The sequence below is a fragment of the Crocuta crocuta genome, unplaced genomic scaffold, assembly GCF_008692635.1.
Source record: "Crocuta crocuta isolate KB4526 unplaced genomic scaffold, BGI_CrCroc_1.0 scaffold445, whole genome shotgun sequence".
In the NCBI taxonomy this organism is placed as follows: Eukaryota; Metazoa; Chordata; class Mammalia; order Carnivora; family Hyaenidae; genus Crocuta; species Crocuta crocuta.
In genome coordinates, this window is record NW_027530847.1 from 3,112,799 (window position 1) to 3,136,906 (window position 24,108).

General features: G+C 48.3%; 2 protein-coding genes across 3 annotated transcripts in view; one reads left to right on the top strand and one right to left on the bottom strand.

The window, feature by feature from the left end:
* Positions 1-23,258, bottom strand: part of POFUT1 (protein O-fucosyltransferase 1) — a 33,322-nt gene extending 10,064 nt beyond the window's left edge. For both annotated transcript variants that reach the window (XM_077769340.1, XM_077769339.1), the window contains exons 1-6: positions 23,075-23,258; positions 21,322-21,443; positions 16,782-16,964; positions 15,013-15,125; positions 4,424-4,616; positions 2,353-2,595 (exon numbers count right to left, since the gene is read on the bottom strand). In XM_077769340.1, the coding sequence (XP_077625466.1) occupies positions 2,353-2,595; positions 4,424-4,616; positions 15,013-15,125; positions 16,782-16,964; positions 21,322-21,443; positions 23,075-23,207 (987 nt within the window). In that variant the 5' untranslated portion in view covers positions 23,208-23,258. The remainder of the gene's footprint in view (positions 1-2,352; positions 2,596-4,423; positions 4,617-15,012; positions 15,126-16,781; positions 16,965-21,321; positions 21,444-23,074) is intronic.
* Positions 23,259-23,775: 517 nt separating this feature from the next.
* Positions 23,776-24,108, top strand: part of PLAGL2 (PLAG1 like zinc finger 2) — a 13,037-nt gene continuing 12,704 nt past the window's right edge. Inside the window, exon 1 of the mRNA XM_077769341.1 lies at positions 23,776-23,825. The gene's annotated coding sequence lies outside the window, so the exon portion shown is untranslated. The remainder of the gene's footprint in view (positions 23,826-24,108) is intronic.

A 24,108-nucleotide genomic window follows, 5' to 3' on the forward strand; every position in this document is an offset into this window, starting at 1 on the left:
AAAGTCCTGTTCCATCTGTCCCCAAGATATTCCCCAAAAGTGACCCCTTCTCTCGATGGACCACCACTCCCGGGCCAGCCACCACAATCTCTTACCTCCTCATGGGCTCCCTCACTGTCTCTGTCTGTTCACCACCGAGCAGCTGGAAAAACTTTTTCTCTGTCCCTCCCTCCACCCCATGCTGAACACCCTTAAATGGCAACCTCCTGATCTTCAGATGAAAAGGAAAAATCTTGACTGTGGCCTAAAAGGCCCTGTCCAAGCCACCTCTCCACCTCTCAGATCTTCCCCCATCACCCTTTGAGCTCCAGCCATTATCGACCAGGTCCCTCCTGCCTCAGGACCTTTGCATGCACTCTCCCTCTGGTTGAGGCATTCATCTTTTTGTCTGCTTACTTCTTACTTGACCCTCGCTCTGCAGCTCCAGTCTCACCTCTGTGGACCCTGATCTAGGCCAGGGTCCTCTGCACTATACTCTCACGGAACTACATTCCTTTACTTTGGAGCACACATCTCGGTTTGTAGTTTTCACTCCGACTAATATCAGTCTCCTGAACTTGATGGGGCTGGGCTGTGGTGGGTCTTCTTGTCACCGCTGGCCAGGCCTGCCTCAATAAACATCTGGTGACTGGACACGTGAATGAATGAGCCCCTGCCTCTCCTAAAGCTCTTGGACCTCTCTTGCAGCATATATTAGAGTTCTGTGCAGTCTCCTTTCCTGATTCTAGACTGATTCTAGACTGGGAGTCTTGGAGGGCAGGACCACATCTTATTTACTGGCATCCTCAGCTCAGCAGTGGCCCAGCCTAACGGAGGGGCAAGGGTGGGCTCTGAGCCCACAGACGAAGGGGTTGAGGAGTCAGCAGTGGCAAGAACAGTGGCACATGGACAGGAAACAGAAAATGGCAAGAGGCTTAAGGTGGAACAAATATACCAACTCTAAAAACTCACAAAAAAACTCCCTGGGACTCTCCAAATGCTTCAACTTAGCCTAGAGATGGGGGTGTGGGCAGAGCTGGGGCTGAAAGTGCTTTGCTGTCAGACAGAGATTTCTGATCTAACAAAAATCATCATCTCGCTATTTGGAGGGTAGCAAAGAAATAATACGAGTATAATCACGGCCAAAATCCCCGAATAATTCCACCCACGCCCTGAAATTTACCCGCTCCGTGTCATACCCACTATCGTTAGCTCTGAGACCTCCTGGGTAAATTCTATCCCTTCTTGGGACTTTGGTTTCCTCAGCTGTAACACGCAGGCGCTGTTAGAGGAGCCCCAAAGTCTCCCAGCTCCGATGGTCTATAAGGCGGGTGGGCGGGAGGGAGGCCAGGGTGCGTTGACTTAGCACCTTCTCTACAAGTCAAGGCCTCCAGCCGGTGTCTGGACTAAGAGAGAGAAGGGAGCCCCTCGCATAAAGCCAAGGGTTCCCACTGTTGGAGAGCAGACCTTTGAAGGTCTCTGCAGGCATTTAGGGCTTTCATTCATTCCACAAAATCTTATGGAATGCTTAGTGTTAACTGAGTCATTTTAGGGAGACTTCTTACCTCCTCTCCACTGGAAGAGCACCAAGTACAACCCACTCCTTAATCACACACCCAAGCATTTACTATTCACTGCTTCCTGAAGCATTTACAAAGTACAAAAGAGCATTCCCTTTATTCATCAACCCTGACTCCTATTATCAGTGACGACTAACTATTGAGCGCTTGTTTTGTACTGGAACAGTTTTAGTTTCTTTGCATCTTATCTTCACAATCACCCTAGGAGACAGGGCTACTCTCAGTCCCATCTTACAGAAAACGAAACAGAAGTACAGAGAACTAAAGGAACTTGCGCAAGACTGCATAGCAAGGAGCACCCCAGCTCTCTGGCTCCAGAGTCCAGCTCTTAATGTCTCTGTCACACTGGACTTCTCCCAAGGGCCCGCTCCTCATGCCCTTATTCAACAGCCACTGAGCATCAACTGTTTAAGCGCTGCCCTAGACAGTGGTGGCGGCAAGGCTTCTCTACACACTGAGGAAGAGAGTAGTGACTCAGCCTCAGATCCTGCCTGCAAGGAGCCACAACGAGTGGGAAGAAGTGGGACGTGTTTCTATTCTCACACAGACGAGACGGTACCTCGAGAGCAGCTGTGACAACATTCGGTGACAGCTCCAGGAGGGACACATAGCTACAAGAGTGCAGGGGGAACTGGAGAGAAGGTGTCACGGGGTTTGGGCTGGGATTTGAAGGAAGGCTAGGAGCCAGAGTGGAAACGCCTAAGTGTCAGGAGGACATGAAGCATGTGGAGGGACCACCCTGGCGCTTTCTTTGATTCCCTTCCCGCCGCACCCCTGCTGGGCCCACACACACCTCCCCTTTGAAGAGCTCTTGGATCTCGGGCACGAAACTCTCAGAATCCGTGGCAATGTAGACCGACCGGGCGTTCAGCGCTTCCACCCACAGCTTCACAGCCCGTCGGATCTCCTTCAGGTCAGGGAGGCACATGGTCATGGTGAGAGGGGCCGCCGTGCTGCGGCTGTAGCCCACACACTGCGGGGAGGCCATGAAGTGGGAGCCGGCGGTCCCATCCTTCAGCATGGCGCAGGCGTTTTTCTGCAGTGTTGAAGGGGGACAGGGTTAAAGACTGCAACTGGCCCTGGACCCCAGGGGCAAGAGCCACTAAGTGGAGAAAGGCTGTATAGAAGCTGAGCTGTGTTTTTTAAAAAAAAGCACCGAGAGAAGAGGGAAATGCATCAAAACAGCAACAGCCGTTACTGCCAGGTAGTGGCATACTGGCTTTTTACAAAGTATTTTTTTCTTAGTCTTACTATATTATCTGGGAACTCCAGTAGAATTGTGAGCCGTGGTGGTGATAATGGGCAGCCTTATCTGATTTCTGACTTCAGTGGGAACACTTCTGATAGCTCCCGTGAAGTACATGTTTGCTGTGGGTTTCGGAGAGATAGCCTTTATCAAGTTAAGGTGGGTCCCTTCTTTCCCGGTTGGTTAAGAGGTTTTTCTTTTCTTTCTTTCCTTCTTTTTTTTTTTTTTTTAAATCATGAAAGAATGTTGACTTTTATCAAATACTTTCTTGGCCTCTATTGAGACGGTTATATGATTTTTCCTCTTTGGGTGCTAATACAGTGAATTACATTCCTGGGATAAAGTTTACTTATGTTATGTGCTCTTTAATATGTTACTGGAGTTTACTTGCTAATATCCTACTTAGAATTTGGGCATCTAGGTTTATGAGAACGGGTTCTATCTACTCTTCTGAATTGACCTTATCGGAGTTTGCTTTAGTGCTATGCTAGCTTTATAAAACACAGCATCTTATATCTTTTTATGTTCTAAGCACATAAAGATGGAAACTGTTTCTTAAAGGTTTGGCTGAAACTATTCACAAGATATTCTGGGCCAAGACACTCTCAGCTTGGCTCCTTTTCTTTGTGGAAGGAGAGCGGGAAGAGAGTCAAGGGCATACATGTGTGACTACAGTTGACCCTTGAACAACACGGGTTAAGGACACTACTCCCCACCCTGTGCATATAATTTTTATCAAAAACCTGCATATAATTCTTGACTTCCCCCAAACTTAACTACTAATAGCCTATTGTAAACGAAAAGCCTTACTGATAACAAAGTCAATGAACACGTATTTTGTATGTCATATGTACCATGTACTGTATTATAATAAAGGAAGCTAGAAACAAGAAAAAGTTACTACGAATGCTGTAAGGAAAAGAAAACACAGGTACAGCACTGCACTGTAAAAAGGCAGTGCATTTCAGTGGGCCTGCGCACTTCAAGCTCAAGTTCTTTAAGGGTCACCCGTACTTCCTTAACAGACTCTGACTGAATTTTGATCTAATTTCTATACTTGTCAGTATTTTTCAAGTCTTCCACAATGAGCATTTCTAAGATACATATATCTTCTTGTGTAAATTAGGGAGACTGTCTACATTGCTCTGTTATTTCCACACAGAAGATGACCTGGTGAGGTTTCTGCACATTTAAGCAGCCTCCGAATATGGAGGATGACATCTGCATTTCTTTGGAGCCCCACCCAATCTCCAGAGCTTATTTTTCAACAAAGAATCTACTGGCTAAATGCTGAGCTGGACCAGAGGACTCCTGAGCTGCGGGTCTCTCTCTGGCTTACTGCCTGACTTGGGAGTCTAGCTGGATGTTTATTCACCCACCTGCAAAATAAGGACAAAAATGGCAACTGTTAAAATGAGGGCTGGCAAGCAAGCACTTTGGAGCCACATTTCTGATGTGTCTCTAGCAGGATCCTGGAACACTGTACCACGGTCTTGGCTGAGTGAGATGTCTCTGCCCCGTCCAGGACTCGGCAGCGGGTTCAGTGTTCAACACGCACAGGCGTGGGCCCTAGTCAGGGACATGTGCCAGCCAGCCAGGAGAGGAAGGGAGAAATTACCCAGTCAGAGCCAATGCGCAGGTGAATGCCCACGTAGGGCCGGATGAGATGGGCGCGGATGTGGGCCTCTCCCGTCTTCACCATCTCGTCTGACCATACCATGTACTTCTGGAGCGGCCTGTGCTCCTCCAGGACGGGGAACTGGGCCGGGGCCCCTGGTAGGGCGAGCACTGGATGTTCCTTTGGAGAAAATCTAGACATGAGACGGAATGAGGGGAAGTCAGATGGAGGACGCACAGAAGCCTGGCCGCCACCCCCACAGGAAAGAGGACGGTGTTGCACCATGCCCCAGAGACCCTGCGGAGGGGCCCCTCCAACATGCAAGAAGCGCGAGAGGCTGTGAAACCCCAACAGGCTGATAAGAAACCGTGGCGGCGACAACAGGCACACTATGCAATACTGTCCCGCCGCACGGAATTTACAACCGTCTTTGCTTGTTTAACAATTAAAACTTTACAGTAGAGCATTCCAACCTTTTGTATGTCATGCTGGCTTCCAATCTGCGGTGTGGCAATTCACTCCAGGGTGGGGTGTCTGGACCGCGCCTCTGCCCTTTTACCCACACGGCGGGACTGGGACATGCAGCTGCGGACAGGACACGCTCACAGGGAATGTGTACACCACGTGAGAACATCCGCTCCACATTTCACACATATTTGCTGACTGCCTACTGTGTGCTGAGGCCTGGGGGAGAACAAGACAGGCGCGTCCCTGCCTTCATGGGAAGCACCGGGTGTCTGCAGATACACACGTCACGCCCTCCCGAAGGCCCTCCTTCACCCCTGTAAACTATGTACCTTGTAATTATTTCACTTGGTCTTTTCTGCTAGACACAGGCTTCGGAAGACAGTGCCTCCATACGCCGGACAGTGTCTGGCACATGGAAGAACTCAGTAAGTGTTTGCTGACTGACTAAGGAGCGACCTTGCTTTCCCTCTTCAGCTAAACCCAGAGTCTTTCCTAGCAACACGAACCACCGTGCTCGTTCCACAAGCCTCCGTGCACTTCCAGCACCAGACCTGTGTATGTTTCTTCCTCGACCGGGACTGCCTTTCCTCTGTCAGCCAAAAACCTTTTTTTTAAAATTATGAAATAGACACAGCCACTCTGGAAACAGTCTGGCAGTTTCTTATGACACCAGACATGCCTTACCATGTCCCCCAGCAACTGTACTCTGGGGCATTTATCCCGAAGAAACGAAAACCTACATCCACACATGGACCAGTACGTGAATGTTCACGGCAGCTTTATTCCCACCAGCCCCAAACTGGAAACAGCTCTAACATCCAACAGGGGAAAGGTTAAAATAAACGGTGGGGTATCCCACCGCGGGCTATGACCCAGCGATACCAAGGAACAAGCTACCGATACAGGCAACTGTTTGGGATGGATCTCAAGGGAATTATGCAGCGTGAGAAAAGCCGAGCCCTCAATCTTGCACACCGTGTGACTGTGTTTATGTAACATTTCTGAAATGACGACGCAGAGAAGAGGACAGAAGTGGAGAAGAGATTAGTGGTTCCGAGGCACTGGGGTGTGCATGTGCGCATGCGCGTGGCTTTAGGGACATGGATGCAGAGGACCCTGGTGAAGTTAGATCCATTCCGGTGTTCTGACTGGGGTGGTGGACACGCAAACCTACCTGTGTGTAACACCTGCGTAAAACTGAACAGACCTTAACGTACACACAAACATGAATGTACAGAAGCAAGTACAAGTAAAACTAGGAAAACCTGCATACAGTGGGTGGGCCATGTCAATGTCATCATCCCGGTTGTGACACTTAACTACTGTACACAGCACTGGGGGAAACTGGGTGTAGATGGTATCTGGGACCTCTCTGTGGTCTTTCTTTTTCTTGCTGTCGTTTTCTTGTCTTTGTATTATTTCTCACAACATGTGACTCTGTAATTACCTCCATAAAAATTTCAAGGAAAAATTATTAAAAAAAATTTTTTTTAACATTTATTTACTTTTGAGACAGAGAGAGACAGAATTTGAGCAGGGGAGGGGCAGAGAGAGACACACACAGAATCTGAAGCAGGCTCCAGGCTCTGAGCTATCAGCACACAGCCTGACGCGTGGCTCGAACTCACAGACTGCAAGATCATGATCTGAGCCAAAGTCAGATGCTTAACCGACTGAGCCACCCAGGAGCCCCAAGGAAAAATTATTAAATATTTCAAAGTATACAGGAAAACACAGAGAATAATTTTACAACCCACATAGACACAACCCAAATTAGCAGATATTAATACTTTGCTGTGTTTCAGATTTTTTTAAAAAGAGAAACACCAAAATAAAAGGTCTATCCTGTCACCTCTTTCCCTCCTTTACTTCCTCTTCCCAGAAGGTTCTATGCATGACTACACTTTTACTATTTGTACAAAAAGGTATTATCTTGTGTGCTTTTTACACAGTGTAATTGTAAAGGCACAGGCTGCCGAGCCAGACGGCCTTGTTCTAATGTTGACTATGCCACCTACTAACTTAGGCAAGTGACTTAACCATTCTCTACATCAGTTCCCTTATCTGTATAATAAGGCTAAAAATAGCTCCTAAGTCATAGTACGCTTGAGAAGATTAAACAGATTAATATAAGCAAAGCATTTAGAACAATCCTCGGCGTATAGAAAGCTCTTAGGAAATTCCGTCACCATCACTGTCATCACATTGCACACTGCGTGAAACCCACCGCAACTGTTAAGAAATTCAACTTTACGTCTGACAGATCTGGCCACGTTGACCGTGCTAGCTTCTCTTGAAATTTTCCATTTTGCACGAATAAACACAACAGCTGTGGTGGGCACGCCCCTTTCTTCACACCCAACCCGAACACCTCGTTCTGCGAACACCTCCCAACCCTCCAAGACCTGGGGTGCCACTGCCAGGGCTCAGCTCCTACGGGAGGGCTCCCTGTCCCACGTCTCCCTTGCTGCCTTCGGCACACTGACATGCTCGACAGCCATCTTCCCTGCTGCATGGCAGCCCACGAGGGCAGGGGCCTGGCTGGTCCTGCTCACCACGAGTCCCACACACTGGTCCAGGGCCTATGCCAAGGAGGCAACGATCAAGTGTTTGCTGACAACCTGGCTCTTTGTTATAATAATAATTTTATACCTACGTGCATGTGAATCATTTATCAAGCCTTATTATGTGACAGGCAATGTTCTAATTGTTCTACGTGTATGAACTCATTTGATTCCACAAGAGCCCTGTGAGGTAAGTAAGCACTATTGTTCTTCTTTTTACAGATGAGGAAATTGAGGAACAGAAAGGTTAAGTAACAGGCCCATGGTCACACAGCTAGGAATTGGTGGAGGTGGGATTTGAGTCCAGCTTTGAGTCCAGGTTCTGCTCCAGAATCTGTGTTGTTGTTGGGGTTTTTTTTTTTATGTTTATTTTTGAGAGAGAGAGAGAGAGTGAGCGTGAGTGAGCCGGGGAAGGGCAGAAAGAGGGGGACAGAGGACCTGAAGCAGACTCTGAGCTGATGGCTTGATGTGGGGCTCACCCAATTGTTTAAAGTTTATTTATTTTGAGAGAGAGACAGAGAGTGAGCGTAGGGAAGAGGCAGAGAGAGAGGGAGACAAAGAATCCTAAGCAGGCTCTGAGTTGTCAGCGTGGAGCCCGACATGGGGTTTGACTCACAAACTATGAGATCATGACCAGAGCCGAAACCAAGAATCAGATGCTTAATTGACTGAACCACCCAGGTGCCCCTTAAATGTTTATTTTGAGAGGAGGAGAGAGAAAGAGAAAGAGAGAGAGAGACAGAGACAGAGACAGACAGACAGAGAATCCCAAGCAGACTCCATGCCATCAGCACAGAGCCCAATGCGGGCTGTGAGATCATGACCTGAATCAAAACCAAGAGCTGGACGCTTAACCGACTGAGCCACCAAAGTGTCCCCAGAACCTCAGTTAACTATGCACCTCACTCTCAGCTCTCTCAATGCCATCAACAAGCCCCTCAAAGGCCGGGTCTGGGCCTTATGTTTCTGATCACCAACCCCTAGCACAATCAATACCTTTAGAATGAATGAATGAGTGGATGGGAAGAACTCAAGGCTCTTACCAGAAAGACCAGGCCAGGCTGTCAGGGGTCAGAAGAAGAAGTGAGTATGAGCCAAACACCTACTACTGCCAGGCCCCTGGCCAAACTCCTTTCAGACGTCACCTCAAGAGATTTCAAAAGGAAAGCCAGAGTTTGTGAGCTCCCAGGGGGGTTGGACCATTAGGATAAATCCGGATCTGTGCACACTCTGCCCTCTTGGAGACAGCCTCCAGTTGACCTTTGGTGATTTCTGGATTTGGAAGGTCCCTCCCCTCTCCTTAGAACTGGACTGCCACACGGCTGCACCACTGGGACATCGACTCTGACCAGCCGAGCACTGAGAGGCCGAGAATGATACGCTTATTTACTTTCAGTGAGAGAGGAAAGTGTTGTTTGGAAAGAAAGGGGGCGTTAGGGGGTCTTGTTTGGAAAGAAAGCTTGACTAGCTCCACCTGCCCTGAGTGCCCTAGCTCAGCCCCTCAGCCTGGCCACTGTCCAGCTGAACAAGGCACGTGCTCTCATTGCTGGGCGCAGTAAACCTCTGGGGTTCTCCAGCCCCCACCCCTACTCTACTGAGATCCCCCACCAGGCTAGGGTTTCTGCATGCACAGCATCCATTATGCACCCAGATCACACCTGGGGGACAGTCGGTGGGCACCATGCTGAGTGCAGAAGAGGCAGGGACATGAACGAGGCAGGGCCTTGCTCTCAGTGTCCCTGTCTTGAAGGACTATCTTTCTCTCCCGCTCTTTGCACAGCTGGCTCCTCATCCTTCAGGTCTCAGACCTGCCAATTACATGTCACCCGTTTAGGGCCTCTCAGGAAGGGTGCAGCCTGGGAGAAAATAAGAGCATTCAGGGCTGCTGTGCGAGCAGGGAAGATGGCTGTTGAGCACAGCGGTGTGCTGGAGGCAGCAAGGGAGACATGGGACAGGGAGCCCTCCCGTAGGAGCTGAGCCCTGGCAGTGGCACCCCAGGTCTTGGAGGGTTGGGAGGTGTTCGCAGAACGAGGTGTTCGGGTTGGGTGTGAAGAAAGGGGCGTGCCCACCACAGCTGTTGTGTTTATTCGTGCAAAATGGAAAATTTCAAGAGAAGCTAGCACGGTCAACGTGGCCAAATCTCTCAGACGTGAAGTTGAATTTCTAAACAGTCGCGGTGGGTTTCCTGCAATGTGCTGACAATGGTGGTGATGGTGACAGTCAGAATTTCCTAAGAGCTCCCAATACTGGTTACCTTCATGCCAGGAGAATGGTTCCGCACGACGGTACAGTCTTCCAACAGCAGATGTGCAATAAATGTGTATTGAATTAAACCTCCACCAGCGGACCCAGACTTAGAAGCAGCAGAGCTCAAAGGATTCTCAGAAATGACTTAGTGGGGAAGAAACACCTCATATCCCCTTCTCCTAGAACCCGATTTTTAGCTGGACACACGGCAGCCCCAAATAAGGAGACTTCTCTGTCCTTCTTGCAGCTAGGTATAGGCCATGTGTCTAAGAACTAGCCAATGAGATGCAAGAAGGGTTATATGGGACTTCTAGAAAGTTTCCTTAAAAAGGTGAGGCTGTGACCCCTTCTGCCTTTTTTCCCTTCCAGCTGCCTGGGGCAAGGGTGTTATGGCTAAAGCTTCACCAGCCCTGTGAGGGGACGCTGAGGATAAAAGCCGGTACTGGGACGGCTGGGCACAGAGGTGGCAGCCTGATTCCCGACAACACAATGGAGCTGCCTTCTAGCCGTGGGTTGCATATCCCAGTGCTGCTCCTACTTAGAAAACAATACATTTCTGGGGCGCCTGAGGACCTCAGTCGGTTCAGCTTCCGACTTCAGCTCAGGTCACGATTTCATGGTTCGTGAATTTGAGCTTCACATTGGGCTCTCTGCTGTCAGCACAGAACCTGCTTCAGATCCTCTGTTACCCCGCCCTCTCTCTGCCCTCCCCTACTTGCCCCCCCTCAAAAGTAAACGTTAATAAAATAAATAAATAAAACGTTAAAAAAAGAAAGAAAACAATGCATTTCCATGTTGTTAATCTGCTGTTATTTGGGGTTTTCTGTAACATGTAGCTTAAATTATGCCTGACACACCTAGATCTGTGGCCATCCAAACTTTTAGTTGTTATGCAAGAGAATTACCAGTTAAAGGCAGTGGGGGGGGGCCAGAGTCCCTCCAAGCTGGCTCTGCATTGCCAGCCCCGTGTCACTATAGGAACTTAAGAATTCTGAAGAACAGTATGGAAGCCACGGACTTGCTCACCCCCTTCATTTTACAGTTGGAACACTGGCCGGAGAAGGGAAGCAATTTGCTTACTCACACAGTGAGCGAAGGAAGAGCCTGACCCTTTCCAATGCCATTCTCCCTATACTCATACCCCAGGCCCCAGAGGCCAACTTTCTACAGCGAGCAAGTGTCCACTATTTTAGAAAATGTTTAAAATATATATACTCTCCAGCTCACCCCTACAAAGTACTCGGGCTTCTTATCAGACTGCTTATCACACCGCCTACAAAGCCCTGCACGGTTTGACCCCCGCCCGCTTCAACCTCCTTGCCTATGTGGCAAATCAATTCTTCAAACCGCCTTTTACTGGGTGGGCTCTAGGTCTCCTCTCAACAGCAAGGAGGTGAGTGACACTGTCGCGGTCACCAGGCCCAGGCTTTGGGAGCCAGCAGCTTCTACTTCCCGTGTCTTGAAACATCCATTCCCTTGGAAACACCCTCTCACAACCTGGCTGATACACTGCTGCAAGCCCAAGTCGCATGGGGAGGTCAAGCGTACTCACACCAACCAACTATCCCTGTGGTGATACACACCACAGCGCAGATGAGATGTGAAGACGTTATGCTAAGTGAAATAAGCCAGACACAAAAAGACAAATATCATATAATTCTACTTACATGAGACTTACAACAGGCAAATTCAAAGACAGAAAAACTGAATAGAGGGATGGAATGGAAGTGTGGAAGAATGGGGAGAAGTTGTTAAATGGGTATAGAGGATCTGTCTGGGGGGAGGAGAAAGTTCCAGAGACAGAGAGTAGTGGTGGTCGCACATTTCACTGTACTGAATGCTACCGAACTGTGCACTGAAAAAAGTGGTTATACCGGTAAATGAATAACACACACACACACTCCAGTGGCATAAATACACATATACACCACAGTAACCATTTTTTGAAATCTCACGTTTTTATGTTGAGAACTAATCCTGCCAGCAAGATTTACTAACCTGGAAAATACTGGTATCAATTACTCTTCAGAAATGATAGTTAAACATTACTCAATTACAAACTATATGCAATAATTTCATTTTAAGTTAATCTGAATAGGTAAGTAGATGTGTATAAAAGTATCCGGAGGGGCTGAGCCTGGGGGGCTCAGTCAGTTAAGCATAGGACTTTGGCTCAGCTCAGGATCTTGTGGTTCATGAGTTCGAGCTCTGTGCTGACAGTGGGATTCTCGGTCTCCCTCTCTCTGCCCCTCCCCCGCTGGCACATGCTCTCTCTCTCTCAAAAAGAAAAAATAAAAAAAAAAAATTTAAAAAAAAGCATCTAGAGAACGTAAGTATATACATCAAAATGCAAAGAGTGTTTTTTAAAGGGGTGGTGGGTTATGAGTAAATTTAGTTTTTTACTTTATTAAAAAAATCTCCCACGGAATCTCTGGTGGGTATTCCAAAGGATACTTATACCAAGAAATGCAATGTGTAACATGGATTGAAACTTTGTACACTTGGGATTCTATAGAGAACATGGGAAATCAAAGAACAAAAGAACTGCCTTGATGAGCCCAGTCAACCCACAGAACTCTGAGGAATAATTGATACACTGCTGTTGAACCACTAAGTTTTGGAATGGTTTGTTATGCAGCAAAAGACAATGAATGGCACAGTCTCTTAGTCTCCTCCTCACTTGCTCCAGCCCAGCCACACTGGTCTTCTGTCTGCCCATTGAGTATACTAAGCCTAATCCTGCCTCAGAGCCTCTGCTCTCCATGTCGCCACCATGAAGAACCACCTTTCTCTCCGGCTTTTTCTTCAGGTCTCTCATGCACTGAATGCTTGTGTCCCGCCAAGTCCATAGCTGAGGTCCCAACCCCCACTGTGATAATATTTGGAGGCAGGGCATTTGGGAGGCAATTAAGTCTAGTTGAGATCATAAGGGTAGAGCCCCGTGATGAGATTGGTGCCTTATAAGCGAGCCTGTTCTCATCCCAACATGTGAGGACACAGCAGAAAGGCAGTAAGCCAGGAAGATCATTGGAACCCAACTCGAGAACCTCTCACCAGAATCCAAGCATACGGGCACCCTGGTCTCAGACTTCCCAGCCTCCAGGACCACGAGAAATAAACACCTGCTGTTTAAGCCCCTAGTCTGTGCTATTTTGTTATAGCAGCCTGAGCTGAGATAAGGTTGCACATACATTCTGTTTATGTCTTTTATAGTATTATGTCTTCTGGAATTATCTACTGTAAAAGCTTATTCACCATCTCTCTCATTAGACTCAGCTCCATCAGAGCAGGGACCTTATCTGCCTTATTCTTGCCAGTATCCCCAGTGTCCAGACCAGTAATTGACACCCAGGAGGTCCTTCTTAAATACGTATGAAAGGAAGGCAGGCAGGCAGCTGCCCAGGTGGCTCTAACTCTCAAACTGCCTCCAGGAATCATCTTTCCTACTAGTCTGCCTTTCCCAAAAATCTGGCCGTAGGGCACAAGCTTTCCCAACCCTTCATGCAATTCCTACAACTCAGTGAACTCAAACAAGACGGTGAGGCACCGAGCAAGAGCGTCAGCAACACTCCCTGACTGGCGCATCCACGTGGCACCGTACCTTCTCTTCCAACCAGGCTTGTATGAGACTTCTGGCTTTCTGGAATTTGCTTTTAGAGCTGCTTTTAGAGCTGGCATCATGTTTTTTTCCTGGCACTGTGTCAATAGGAGAAATATCTCCACCCTTGGAGGGCAGATCTGTCTCCTGGCAATAGGTCCAGGTCACTCAGAACTGACCAGGGAGACCTAGGTATGTGGTCAAGTGGGAATGTCCTGGGGCCAACCACGAGGGAGGAGGGGGACCCGCCATGAGCGCGCATCCTCAGTAGCTCCTGGATGAGCACAGAAGTCCCGAATGGGAACCGGCAGCTGTTCCAGGCACAGCTGTCTTCTCCACAGTGGTTAAGACAGGGTGCTCTGGACATCAGACTGCCTGGGTCCAAATCTTAGCTTTGCCACTTCAAGCTGTGTGACCTTAGGCACGTGCTTTCACTCCTGTGCTTCAATCTCCTTATGTGTACAACACAGAGACAGTAACGCCTGTCATACAGGCTTGTGGAAGCACCAAATGAGTTACCATCTTAGAAGACTTAGGTAGTGAAGTGAAAACTTAGAAGACTGTTCGGTACACAGTAGGCACTAAATAAACAGTAGCTTTACTATCTATTAAAGAGTTGCATTTGGACCGCAGCTGCCCTCTCACCAGCTGAGTTATACCGTACCTCACCGAGCTGTTTCTTTACTTGTCAAGCGGAAATTGATCATAATACCCACCTCGTGAAGTTTCTCAAAGGCTCGTATGAAATAAAGCACGTGAATAATCATAGTAACAGCTAACATCGCTTGTTTGCCTACTATGTGCCACGCACTCTATGCCCTAGGAAGCAGATATCATAGTGCTCCTTCCACTCCGGCCAGACAATCAGAGAGGCCGCTCAGGGTCGCCTGAGGAAGAGGCAGGGCTGAATCAGAGCCCAGGCCTGACTGATCGTGAGCATGACTCCTTTCTCTATGCCAGTCTGTCCTTGGTCTAATGAATGCCGAGTGCTGTGACCCTGTGTGAATTCCTATGTCCCTCATAGCTCCTAAGCTGTCTGACTTTCAAGCCCATGTTCACTCTTGCCATGCTATAGCATCAAGGCAAGCACACTCTGATAGTTATCATCATTATAACTAGCCTGTGGCTCCCTGAGGGCTGAGGCTGGGCCTTCTTCATTTTTACATATCACCTCTGGCCTTTGAGCACTATGTCTCATACATGACAGACGCTCTATAAATATTTCACAGCCTGTGCCTGTGCCCTGGTAACCTATTTTTTTTTCTTAACAGGGCCTACTGGAGCACAATTAAGAAAGCACATCCAATTATTATCAGGATGACATCATTCCTCAGTCTGCACCTGAAGCTGCTTTTCCCTAAGAGACGCTGCATACAATTTTCACCTTGTGAGGAGGAAGGTGAGAGGGGAGAGATTCTCACGCCTAGAGGAGGAAATCGAGACCCAGGTGACTGAACAATATTCTTTTTATGACATCCTTTATCGGCCGATAAACTCTTGCTCAACCTTGTGGCAGGTCAATGTCCCACCGTGTCAGGCGTTGAGATGGGAACAGATCACACAGGATCCCAAGTTCAACAGATAGAACGGCCGGACCTTTGGTCTCACACATCAGGGTGTGGTGGAGGGGAAGAGGGTCAGGAAGGCGCTGTGAACACTCCTGGGCCCCAGGCTCCTCCCTCAAACCCAGCAACACTGCCCCCTCCAAGTACCTCTGGATCCACTGGTCTTTGTAGGAGGCGCTGAAGGAAATGCCTGAAAAAAGCTCGGACTTGTTGAAACTCACATGAAACTGATCCCAAAATGGACCAAAGGGATTTCCTTCCTGCAGAAAGAGAGTGATCAAAGGCTTACTGAGGGAAAGCCCTTTGGGTATGGGGCCAAGGAACCATGCGTGGGGGAACCCTGGTGGGCTGGACTCCGGTTGAAACACCTCATAGGATGGCCCAATAGGAACGTCACTTTGTAAATCCTGGGTTGGAGACTGAGGAAAGCAGCTTGGCCTCCAATCTGGTTTCCAGCACGGAATATTCACCACAGTGTTTAAAGGAGTCTTTCCTACCTTACATGCCATATCCCACTGACCGTGAAGCATTGGTAGGGTAAGTGGGGAGGGAGTGAACCCTGGATTTGGGCCTTGGATCTCGGACTAGAGCTTCCAGAAACTTTTAAGATCAGCAAATACAACGCCCTTCATCTTTTCTTTTTAAATGGTAACTTATTTATTTTAAGAGAGAGGGAGAGGGGCGCCTGGGTGGCTCAGTCGGTTAAGCATCCGACTTCAGCTCAGGTCATGATCTCACAGCTAGTGGGTTCGAACCCCAGGTCGGGCTCTGTGCTAACAGTTAACTCAAAGCCTGGAGCCTGTTTTGGATTCTGTGTCTCCCTCTCTCTCTGACCCTCCCCTGCTTATGCTGTCTCTATCTCTCTCTCAAAAATAATAAATAAAAAAACATTAAAAAAAAAAGAGAGAGAGAGAGAGAGGGAGAGAGAAGATGGGGCAGAAAGGGAGAGAGAATCCCAAGCAGGCTCTGCGCTGTCAGAGCAGAGCCAGACGCAGGGCCCAATCTCATGAACCGTGTGTGAGATCATGTCCTGAGCTGAAATCAAGCTTAAACGACTGAGCCACCTAGGCACCCTGCAATGCCCTTATTTTCAAGGTGGAAACCAGGACCTAGACAGGGTAAGACACCTGCCCAGGTTCACATACCAAGTGAGGGCAGTGTCAGGGCTGTAAGCCAAGTTTCCTTTCTCAACTTTCATGGCTCCTCCAACCACCCTCCCCAGACTTTAGCATAAGCACTGAAAACATACCGGGGACTGTGTTATTCCCAAAGTGCCAGAAAATTATAAATTCTCCTGATAAAATATGACAGTTTCTTATTTACCTGCTGAAAGGCAGGAAAGTATACAACTTAGGAGGGTGGAAAACGGAGCCAAATTACCTCAGGTTGAATTCCAGCTCCACCACTTGTTTGCTGTGTGACCCTGGGGATAATGCTGAACCTCTCTGTGTTGCACTCGCATCCTCTCTATAAAATGGGGATATTGATAGTACATCCCTCATAGAGCAGTGTGAAGAGTAAGTTAACATGCGTAATGCTCCTAGCACAGTACCTGGCACGTAGCAAGTGCCACATGAGTATTAGTTATTATTACCGGTGTGGCTCATTACAGTTTACAATCACCCTTACACCGGACCCTCATGACGTTTATGAGTGAGACAGAGCAGTAATGGGTGTCTTTATTTTGCTGGTAGTTTTTTTCCTAAACTACCAGCTAAACAAAACTGCAAAATAAAGGCTCAGAGGAATCACGGTACTCTGCCCAAAGTGATACTGCTGACAGATGTCACAAATGGGACTTAAATCTCCATCTTTCTACTCTAAGCCTTTCTAGTGCCATCCCTCAGGTATTGCCATCATGGTGTCTCATGGGCCTCGAGGACATGGGACAGGCAGAAAGGGTCCCCCAGACCCACCTTCATGGGGCATGTCTTCTTATCAGGGCTTCGCTGGGCTGCCACCTCAAAGCAGTATGCCACCCGCCGCTCAGGGGGCCAATGAGTGGGTGCCAGCTTCTCCATAAAGTCCTCCAGGCTGATGACCCGATGGTAGGCCTGGAGGGGTTCCAGCTTGAAGTACTTCTGATAGGACACATGGAGCTACAGGACAAGGTGGAAAAGGAGAGGCAGAGGTCTCTCTTCAGTATCCTAGTGGCTCTTTTACAGACATTTATTAAAAGGATTGACTCCAGGACCGAGATAACTCAGACTGTAAGCCACTGAAAAACATTTAGAGAAGGACACCAAACTCAAAACGAAAAAAGGCTGGGAGAATTTATCTGTAAACTAACAAAGAAATAGTAACATCCCTTGTGTTCAAAAATGCTCACTGACCTAGATGAAAAAAAGACATACACTGTAAGAGAAAATGTGAGCAAAGGAGAGGAGTGAACAACTCACAGCAAAGAAAACTCAAATAGTCGATACGCTCAAAAGATGTACAAGCTCACTAGTAATTAGGAAAAAAACAAACTGCAATTACAACAAGACCACGTTTCACTCATTAGACCAGCAAAGATTTAAAAGCTTAGGGGCTCCTGAGTGGCTAGGTTGGTTAAGCGTCCAACTTCAGCTCAAGGTCTCACGGTTTGTTGAGTCTGAGCCCCGCGTTGGGCCCTGTGCTGACGGCTCAGAGCCTGGAGCCTGCTTCCAATTCTGTGTCTCCCTCCCTCTCTGCCCCTCTCCAGCCTGTGCTCCTCTCTCTCTCTCAAAAATAAATAAACATTAAAAAAAAAGATTAACTTTATTAAATTTTTTTCATGTTTAATTTGAGAGAGAGGGAGAGAGAGAGAGAGAGAGAGAGAGAATCCCAACCAGGCTCCATGTTATCAGCTCAGAGCCCAACATGGGGCTCAATATTCTGAACTGTGAGATCACGACCTGAACCTAAATCAATAGTCAGATGCCCAACTGACTGAGCCACCCAGGATCAGTCCCTAAAAGCTTAACTTTAGTTGTTGGGAAGGATGTGGGGAAACAGGGACTGCTGTGCCTGGCTGGTAGTTAAAGTGTACGTTTTAGAAAAACCACTTTGGAATGCAATCTTGCAGCATCTACTAGAATTTAAAATGCTCCTTGACCCTCTATGTATTTTCCCTAGAGAAGCCCTCCCACTTTGCACCAGGAGACAGGTCCAAGGATGCTCAGGGCCACAGCAGAAGTACAAGAAAGACCTTGGAAGGAGTCACACTGAAGGCACTACACCCATGGCAGTGATTGCCTCTGGGCCTGGGGGAAGGGATCGGGACTAGCCTCCGGGGCCATGCGAGCCTTTATCTTTTAACAACTTCGCCTGTAATAACATTTTATTTCTTTTATCAAAGAAGAGAAAGATGAAGCAAAGAAGAAAATGTTAACGATGCTCACGGCTAGTGGTAGGTACATGGATGGTGACTATATTAATCTCTGTATTTTTCTGCATTTAAAAAAATTTCTTCGAACACCATAAAATAAAAATCTCGACTTCATCTGATAGCTCAGGGTTCACAAGCATGTGTCACTAGGTCAGGGCAATAAAGAGTTCTGCAATCAAAAGGCTCCACAGTTACACAGATCTGGGAAGCGCTGTGTGAAGCTGATTTCTTTACTACGGGACTTCGCAGTATGGTACTATGTATTTTGAATCTCCAGTTTTGGAGGCTGGGGGATTGAGAATATAACTTCCCAAACTGATTTAACCAATGCATCTTTCCTTCGCAAGCCACTAGCATTCCAATAGACTTTGGGATACTTAACCACTAGCAACAAGGTCTTGCTGAAGGATTTTAAACAGAAATAATAGGAGATTTGCTTTCTAGAAAGATCACTCTGGGGGCGCCTGGGTGGCTTAGTCTGTTAAGCGTCCGACTTTCGCTTAGGTCATGATCTCGCGGTTTGTGGGTTCGAGCCCCGCGTCGGGCTCTGTGCTGACTGCCAGCTCAGAGCCTGGAGCCTGTTTCAGTCTGTGACTCCCTCTCTCTCTGACCCTCCCCTGCTCACGCTGTCTCTCTCTCTCTCTCCTAGAAATAAATAAAAAATATTAAAAAAAAAAAAAAGAAAGATCACTCTGGTGGCAGAAGAGAGCACATATGGATGATAAGATTAGAGGAGAAAGAAGAATAAAGAGGCTGCTGCAATGGTCCCTTTCTTTGTTCAAGTACTCATTCAACATATAATTTTGAGCATAAGTCCAGGTGAAGATGGAAGGCATGGACAGGTTGGGAGAGATAAAGGAAGATGAGGTAGAGGGTAAAAGGAGGTATTCAGTATGACTTCTAGGTTCCTGGCATGGTATCCAGGTGAATGGAGGTAACATAAATTAAGGCTGGGAATATAGGAGGTGACACAGGTTTGAGAGGGAAAGATGCCAAGTTCAGTTCTCGTTTTGTGAGTTTGAGGTATTTGTGGGACATCCAAGTAGACTCAAGGGCTTAAGAATTAGAAACACAGGCTTGTGATCCGAGGAAAGTCTGGGCCACAGATAAATTGGGAGGTACGGAGGACAGTGAAAGCCACAAGATTTAATGGAAACTTACAGCAAAGCAAATGATGGTAACAAGAGTAACTAATATTTATTGTGAGCTGACTTTGTGTGCTCGTCACATCTCATGGACTTGCTCATCTAATCCTAAGAGGTAGGAATATAACTACTTCCAATTTACTTATGAAGAAACCCAGGCAGACAGAATCCAGATAACTCATCTGAGGTCACATGGCTAATAACCAAACGGAAAGAGGAGACACACCAACATTTAAACAGTGAGTGGAGAGAGAAAAGCCCCCGATACCACACCAAAGAGGAAAATGCTGAGAGGTCAGGGCTAAAGCAGGAATAGGCTGTGACTGAGAAGACAGGAGAGAAGGGATGTTCAGGAAGGAAAGAGGCTCACAGGCCCAGGTGTCACCAGGAGAACAGCTGAGAGAGTGAGAAACGACCCCTAGATTTGGCAATTCTGAGGTCCTTGGTGACCTCTGTGAGAACAGTCCTGTGGGGAAGAGGAGAGGAATTGGGCAAGTTGAGTAACCCATAAAAAGCAAGAAGTAGAGATGCGGGAAAGATTTTTGGTTGAGAAGACAAGGCCAGGGAAAGAAAACAACTCAGGGGGAGATGAACGGACAATGTTTAAACTATAACAGGGAGAGCGAAACAGTGTCCCCGGTTACTGAGGACTTCCTATGTCCTAGGTACTTTGCATTGATGAACTCAGCTGATCCTAAGAGAGAGGGATACAATGTTCAAGGCATGCTACAGTCACTCACTCATTATGGGAGGTGGCCACAATTACTACCAGTCTCTTTTAAAGATGAGGAAACTGAAGCACAAAGAGATCAAGTACTCTGTCCAGGCCACACAGCCAGTAAGCGACAAAGCCAAGCAATGATCTCAGGTACTCTGGCTTTTAACAACTGATTAAAAAAAAAAAAAAACAAAAAAAACACCTCTCTAAAAATTGGCAGGCAGAAGGAAAAAAACCCAAAAAACCTACGCAGAGAAAAGGCTATAAGAATGAAATACAGTGTTTCGTACATACTAAATACAGTTTTTTTTAAAGTTTATTAAAAACTTTTACGGGGTGCCTGGGTGGCTTAGTCGGTTAAGCGTCCGACTTTTGCTTGGGTCATGATCTCACGGTTCGTGGGTTCGAGCCCCGCGTCAGGCTCTGTGCTGACTGCCAGCTCAGAGCCTGGAGCCTGTTTCAGAGTCTGTGACTCCCTCTCTCTCTGACCCTCCCCTGCTCACGCTGTCTCTCTCTCTCTCTCTCTCTCCCCCCTAGAAATAAATAAAAAACATTAAAAAAAAAGTTTAAAAAAATAAAGTTTATTAAAAACTTTTAGAATCAATTCATTATATTAATTCAATTCCTACTGCCAGGCCCCCGGGGACACAGTGTGAACAAAGACAGACGTGGCATCAGTGGAAGACACAAATAAAAAGCAAGGAATTAGAGGGCATTGAGAATCGCTGTGATGGGGGAGCCAGAGCACCTGGGTTTGTGGCTTTGGACAGATTATTAATTAACCTGTCCCTCAGTTTCTCCTTCAAACTGACACTAGCACCCATCACCCTTTGACTAATGGGATGAACAGAGGTTGGGACCAACCAGGGGTGGAAATGGAACTTTAGGTTCCTATCACAGGCCCTGGAGTCAGACGGACATGCGCTTGAGTTCTAGCTCTTCACTACTTACAACCTGTGTGACTTTGGGCGCATTACCTAACCTCTGGGAACCTGTTTCCTCATGGGCATGTAATGAGGGAGAAAAGAGCTAGCCCTCCTGCGGTGCTCAGAACAGTGCCTGGCAGACCGAAGGCACTGGTTAGGTGTTAGCCAGTTAGCCAAGGAAGACAGTTCTGGGTGGGGAGCAGGACAGGCTCAGAGGAGTGGGAGGTAAAGCCCAGAGAAGGACTTGGGGTCAGGAAGAGGTAAGCAGGATCGAGGTGGGATGGATAAGGGCTAAGGTCAGTGGGAGGTACTCACATTGGTGAAGGGAGGCTTGTGATGCTGGTACTCAATCCAAGGGGGTACAGCCAAGGTGCGGTTCAACAGCTTTGCAAAAGCCAGGGAGCCCAAGAAGTGATCGGCCTGGTTTCCGAAGCGCCCTGGATGGTATATGGTGGTTGAGGTGAGGCCTGGGGCATGGAAGGCACGGGGTGTGCAGGGTCCAGAAAGGACGCAGTGCCAGCGGTGAAGAGGGCCGGGACACCAAGGAGAGCCAGGGGAGCTGGCAGCACAGGACCCAGGTCTGGACTCCTGGGTCTGACACTCAAGGCCCTTAGGTCCTACCCTTCTGCCTCAGACCTTCCAGGTTCCTTGCTGTTGCCAAACCTGCTCTGCCCTTTCCATCCCCACCCCGTGTCTTTGCTCCCGTGCTTCTCTCTTCCAGGACTGCCCTCCCACCTCTATCTCATCTGTGCACAAAGGGGCAACTCCAGTGCCTCATTCACTGAGATCCTTTCACCAACCCTCTGCTGTCCTCAATCCCTTCCTCTGCCTCCCACCTCAGAATGGAGTTACTTCCGGTTCTTCACTTTCCCTCAAATGTCCTGTCTCACTTTCTGGCCTTTGTACTGGCTGCGTCTTCAGCCTGTAAATACCTTGGGGGCCAGGGTGAGGACCCTATCTGATTCTTGTCCTTGTCCCCAGCATGACATCCATCCATTCATTCCACAAATACTGAGAGGACACAAGGTGCCAGGCTCTCTGCTTGGTACCAGGATACAGGATTGAGCAAGAAGGATAAGGTCCCTGCCTTCGAGGCACTCACAGTCCAGCTACAGAGACACGAAACATGTAAACAAGTATCCAGTGACAAATTCTGATGATTTCAAGGAAGAAAAGGAAACGTTTGGTGATAGAGACAACAACGTGGAGATTATCTGCACTGAGGTGCCCTTTCTGGCGACATTTAAGATGTGACCTAAGAATGGGAAGTAGTTGATCTGGCAGAGGTGGAGAGGAAGGTGTTCTAGGCAGAGGGAATGGCACAGGCTTCAGGACCTGAGTACGAGTGAGAAACAGAGAGAGGGAAAAAGAGTGGCTGCAGCTGGAGGATCTGGGGAGAAGGGAGTGGTGGTAGTGATGGGCAGAGGGCCAAATCATCAAGATCTGCAGAGTTTTAAGAAGAAATGACTTCTACAATGACGATCCATCACCCCATTTAAATTGCACCCCTCGGCCAGCTTTCAGATTCGCCCTTACTCGTCTCTATTTTCCCAGTGTTCATCCTTCAACGATACTCTGCATACTTATTTTTTATGTGTATCTTTTTTGTCTGTCTTGTCCAGCAAAAATGAAGATTCTTCAGGGGGACGGCGTTTTCTAGCGTATCACTGCTGTATGCCCAGAGCAGAAAACAGCGCTGAGCACAGAGCAGGGGTCCTATAAATATCTGATGAATGATGAAAAAAATAGTCCAGGGCCAACATTGAGTCGGTGATACCAAGTCCTGCCCCAGCAAACTCCGTTTACTGAACTCTGGGATGGCTTAGACATTGCACAAGACACATCACCTCTTTCGGCCTCAGTTTCCTCATCTGCCAAATCGAAGATTGGACACAGAGGACCCTCAGGGCCACTGCAACTGGGGCCGGGAGGCGAGGAGCAGGCCATGCCCCGCGCTGGGTTTCTGTCCTGGACATGTCAAGGTATCTCTGGGTGCCTCAGAGGAGAGCCTTCGCCTCCCTCTGGGCCTCAGTTTCCCCATATGAGCAGAGGGCTCGGGAGGCCTTACCCATGCATGGGCAGTAGAGCAGGTAACCGGCCGGGTCCCAGGAGCCCGCGGGCAGCCCCGGGAGCGGCAGAATCAGCATCAGGAGAGACACGCGCAGCAGCAGGGGCGACGATGCCCACGCGGCGGCGCCCATGACGGCTCCGGAGCCCAGGCGCGCCTTAGCGCGGAGGCGGGGAGAGAAGGAGGGGCGGGGGCNTTCGGGCCCAAATAGGCCCCAGGGTGACGAAATCTCTCCCTGGAACCGATACCTGGGTTGGGGGACCAGAAGAAACCCCACTGGCCCCCTCCCTACCGAGACGTGGAGACGGAGCCCTAAGGGTCCCCTACTCTTGACCCCCAGGCTCCCTAGAGGCCCAGATACCGCGCTGCTGACCTTACCAGGGACCCGGGTCTGGGGGACGCAGATAAGCTGCACCTGCTCCCTCCCCTCAGACACGCCTACTTGGTCCCACATAACCCCCTTTCCTGCTCCAAATAGTCTGCTTTTTACTCTCTCTTTCGTTTTTCCAGAACCACATAACCCATTTTGAGGCTTCCCTCAAATACCTGGTTCTGGAGAACCCAGATAAGCGCTACCTGCAATTCCTTCCTCAGTGATTATACTTCCAAACCTTATCATCTGTCTGGTTACCCGTTTTGAGACCATTGAAATTCAGAGAATTCACTTCTGTCTTCAATCCCTGGAATCCTCCAGGGTGTATAACCCCCTCATCTCTCTTTTTTTCTTCTTTTTTTTTTCTTGGGGGAGGAGGTAGGTACCTTAGAGACTCCGTTAACTTGCTAACGATTCCTTATCATACTTGCCCTTCCTTCCCATCCCTGAGACCTCCTCCAGAATTCTCCCTGAATTTCTGTCCCTTCTCCGGCAGGCGTCCACTCCCATCTCTCCCAGCTCCTGGGAAATTTAACCTTTCCCACCACACAGTGGAGTGGTCTGGAAGCTGCCTGAGGAGCCTGGTTACTCCCGGCAAATCCAGCCCCTTGCTGTGGCCCCAGCTGGGTGGGAGAAAGGGACCTGTAAGGTGTGTAAGGTG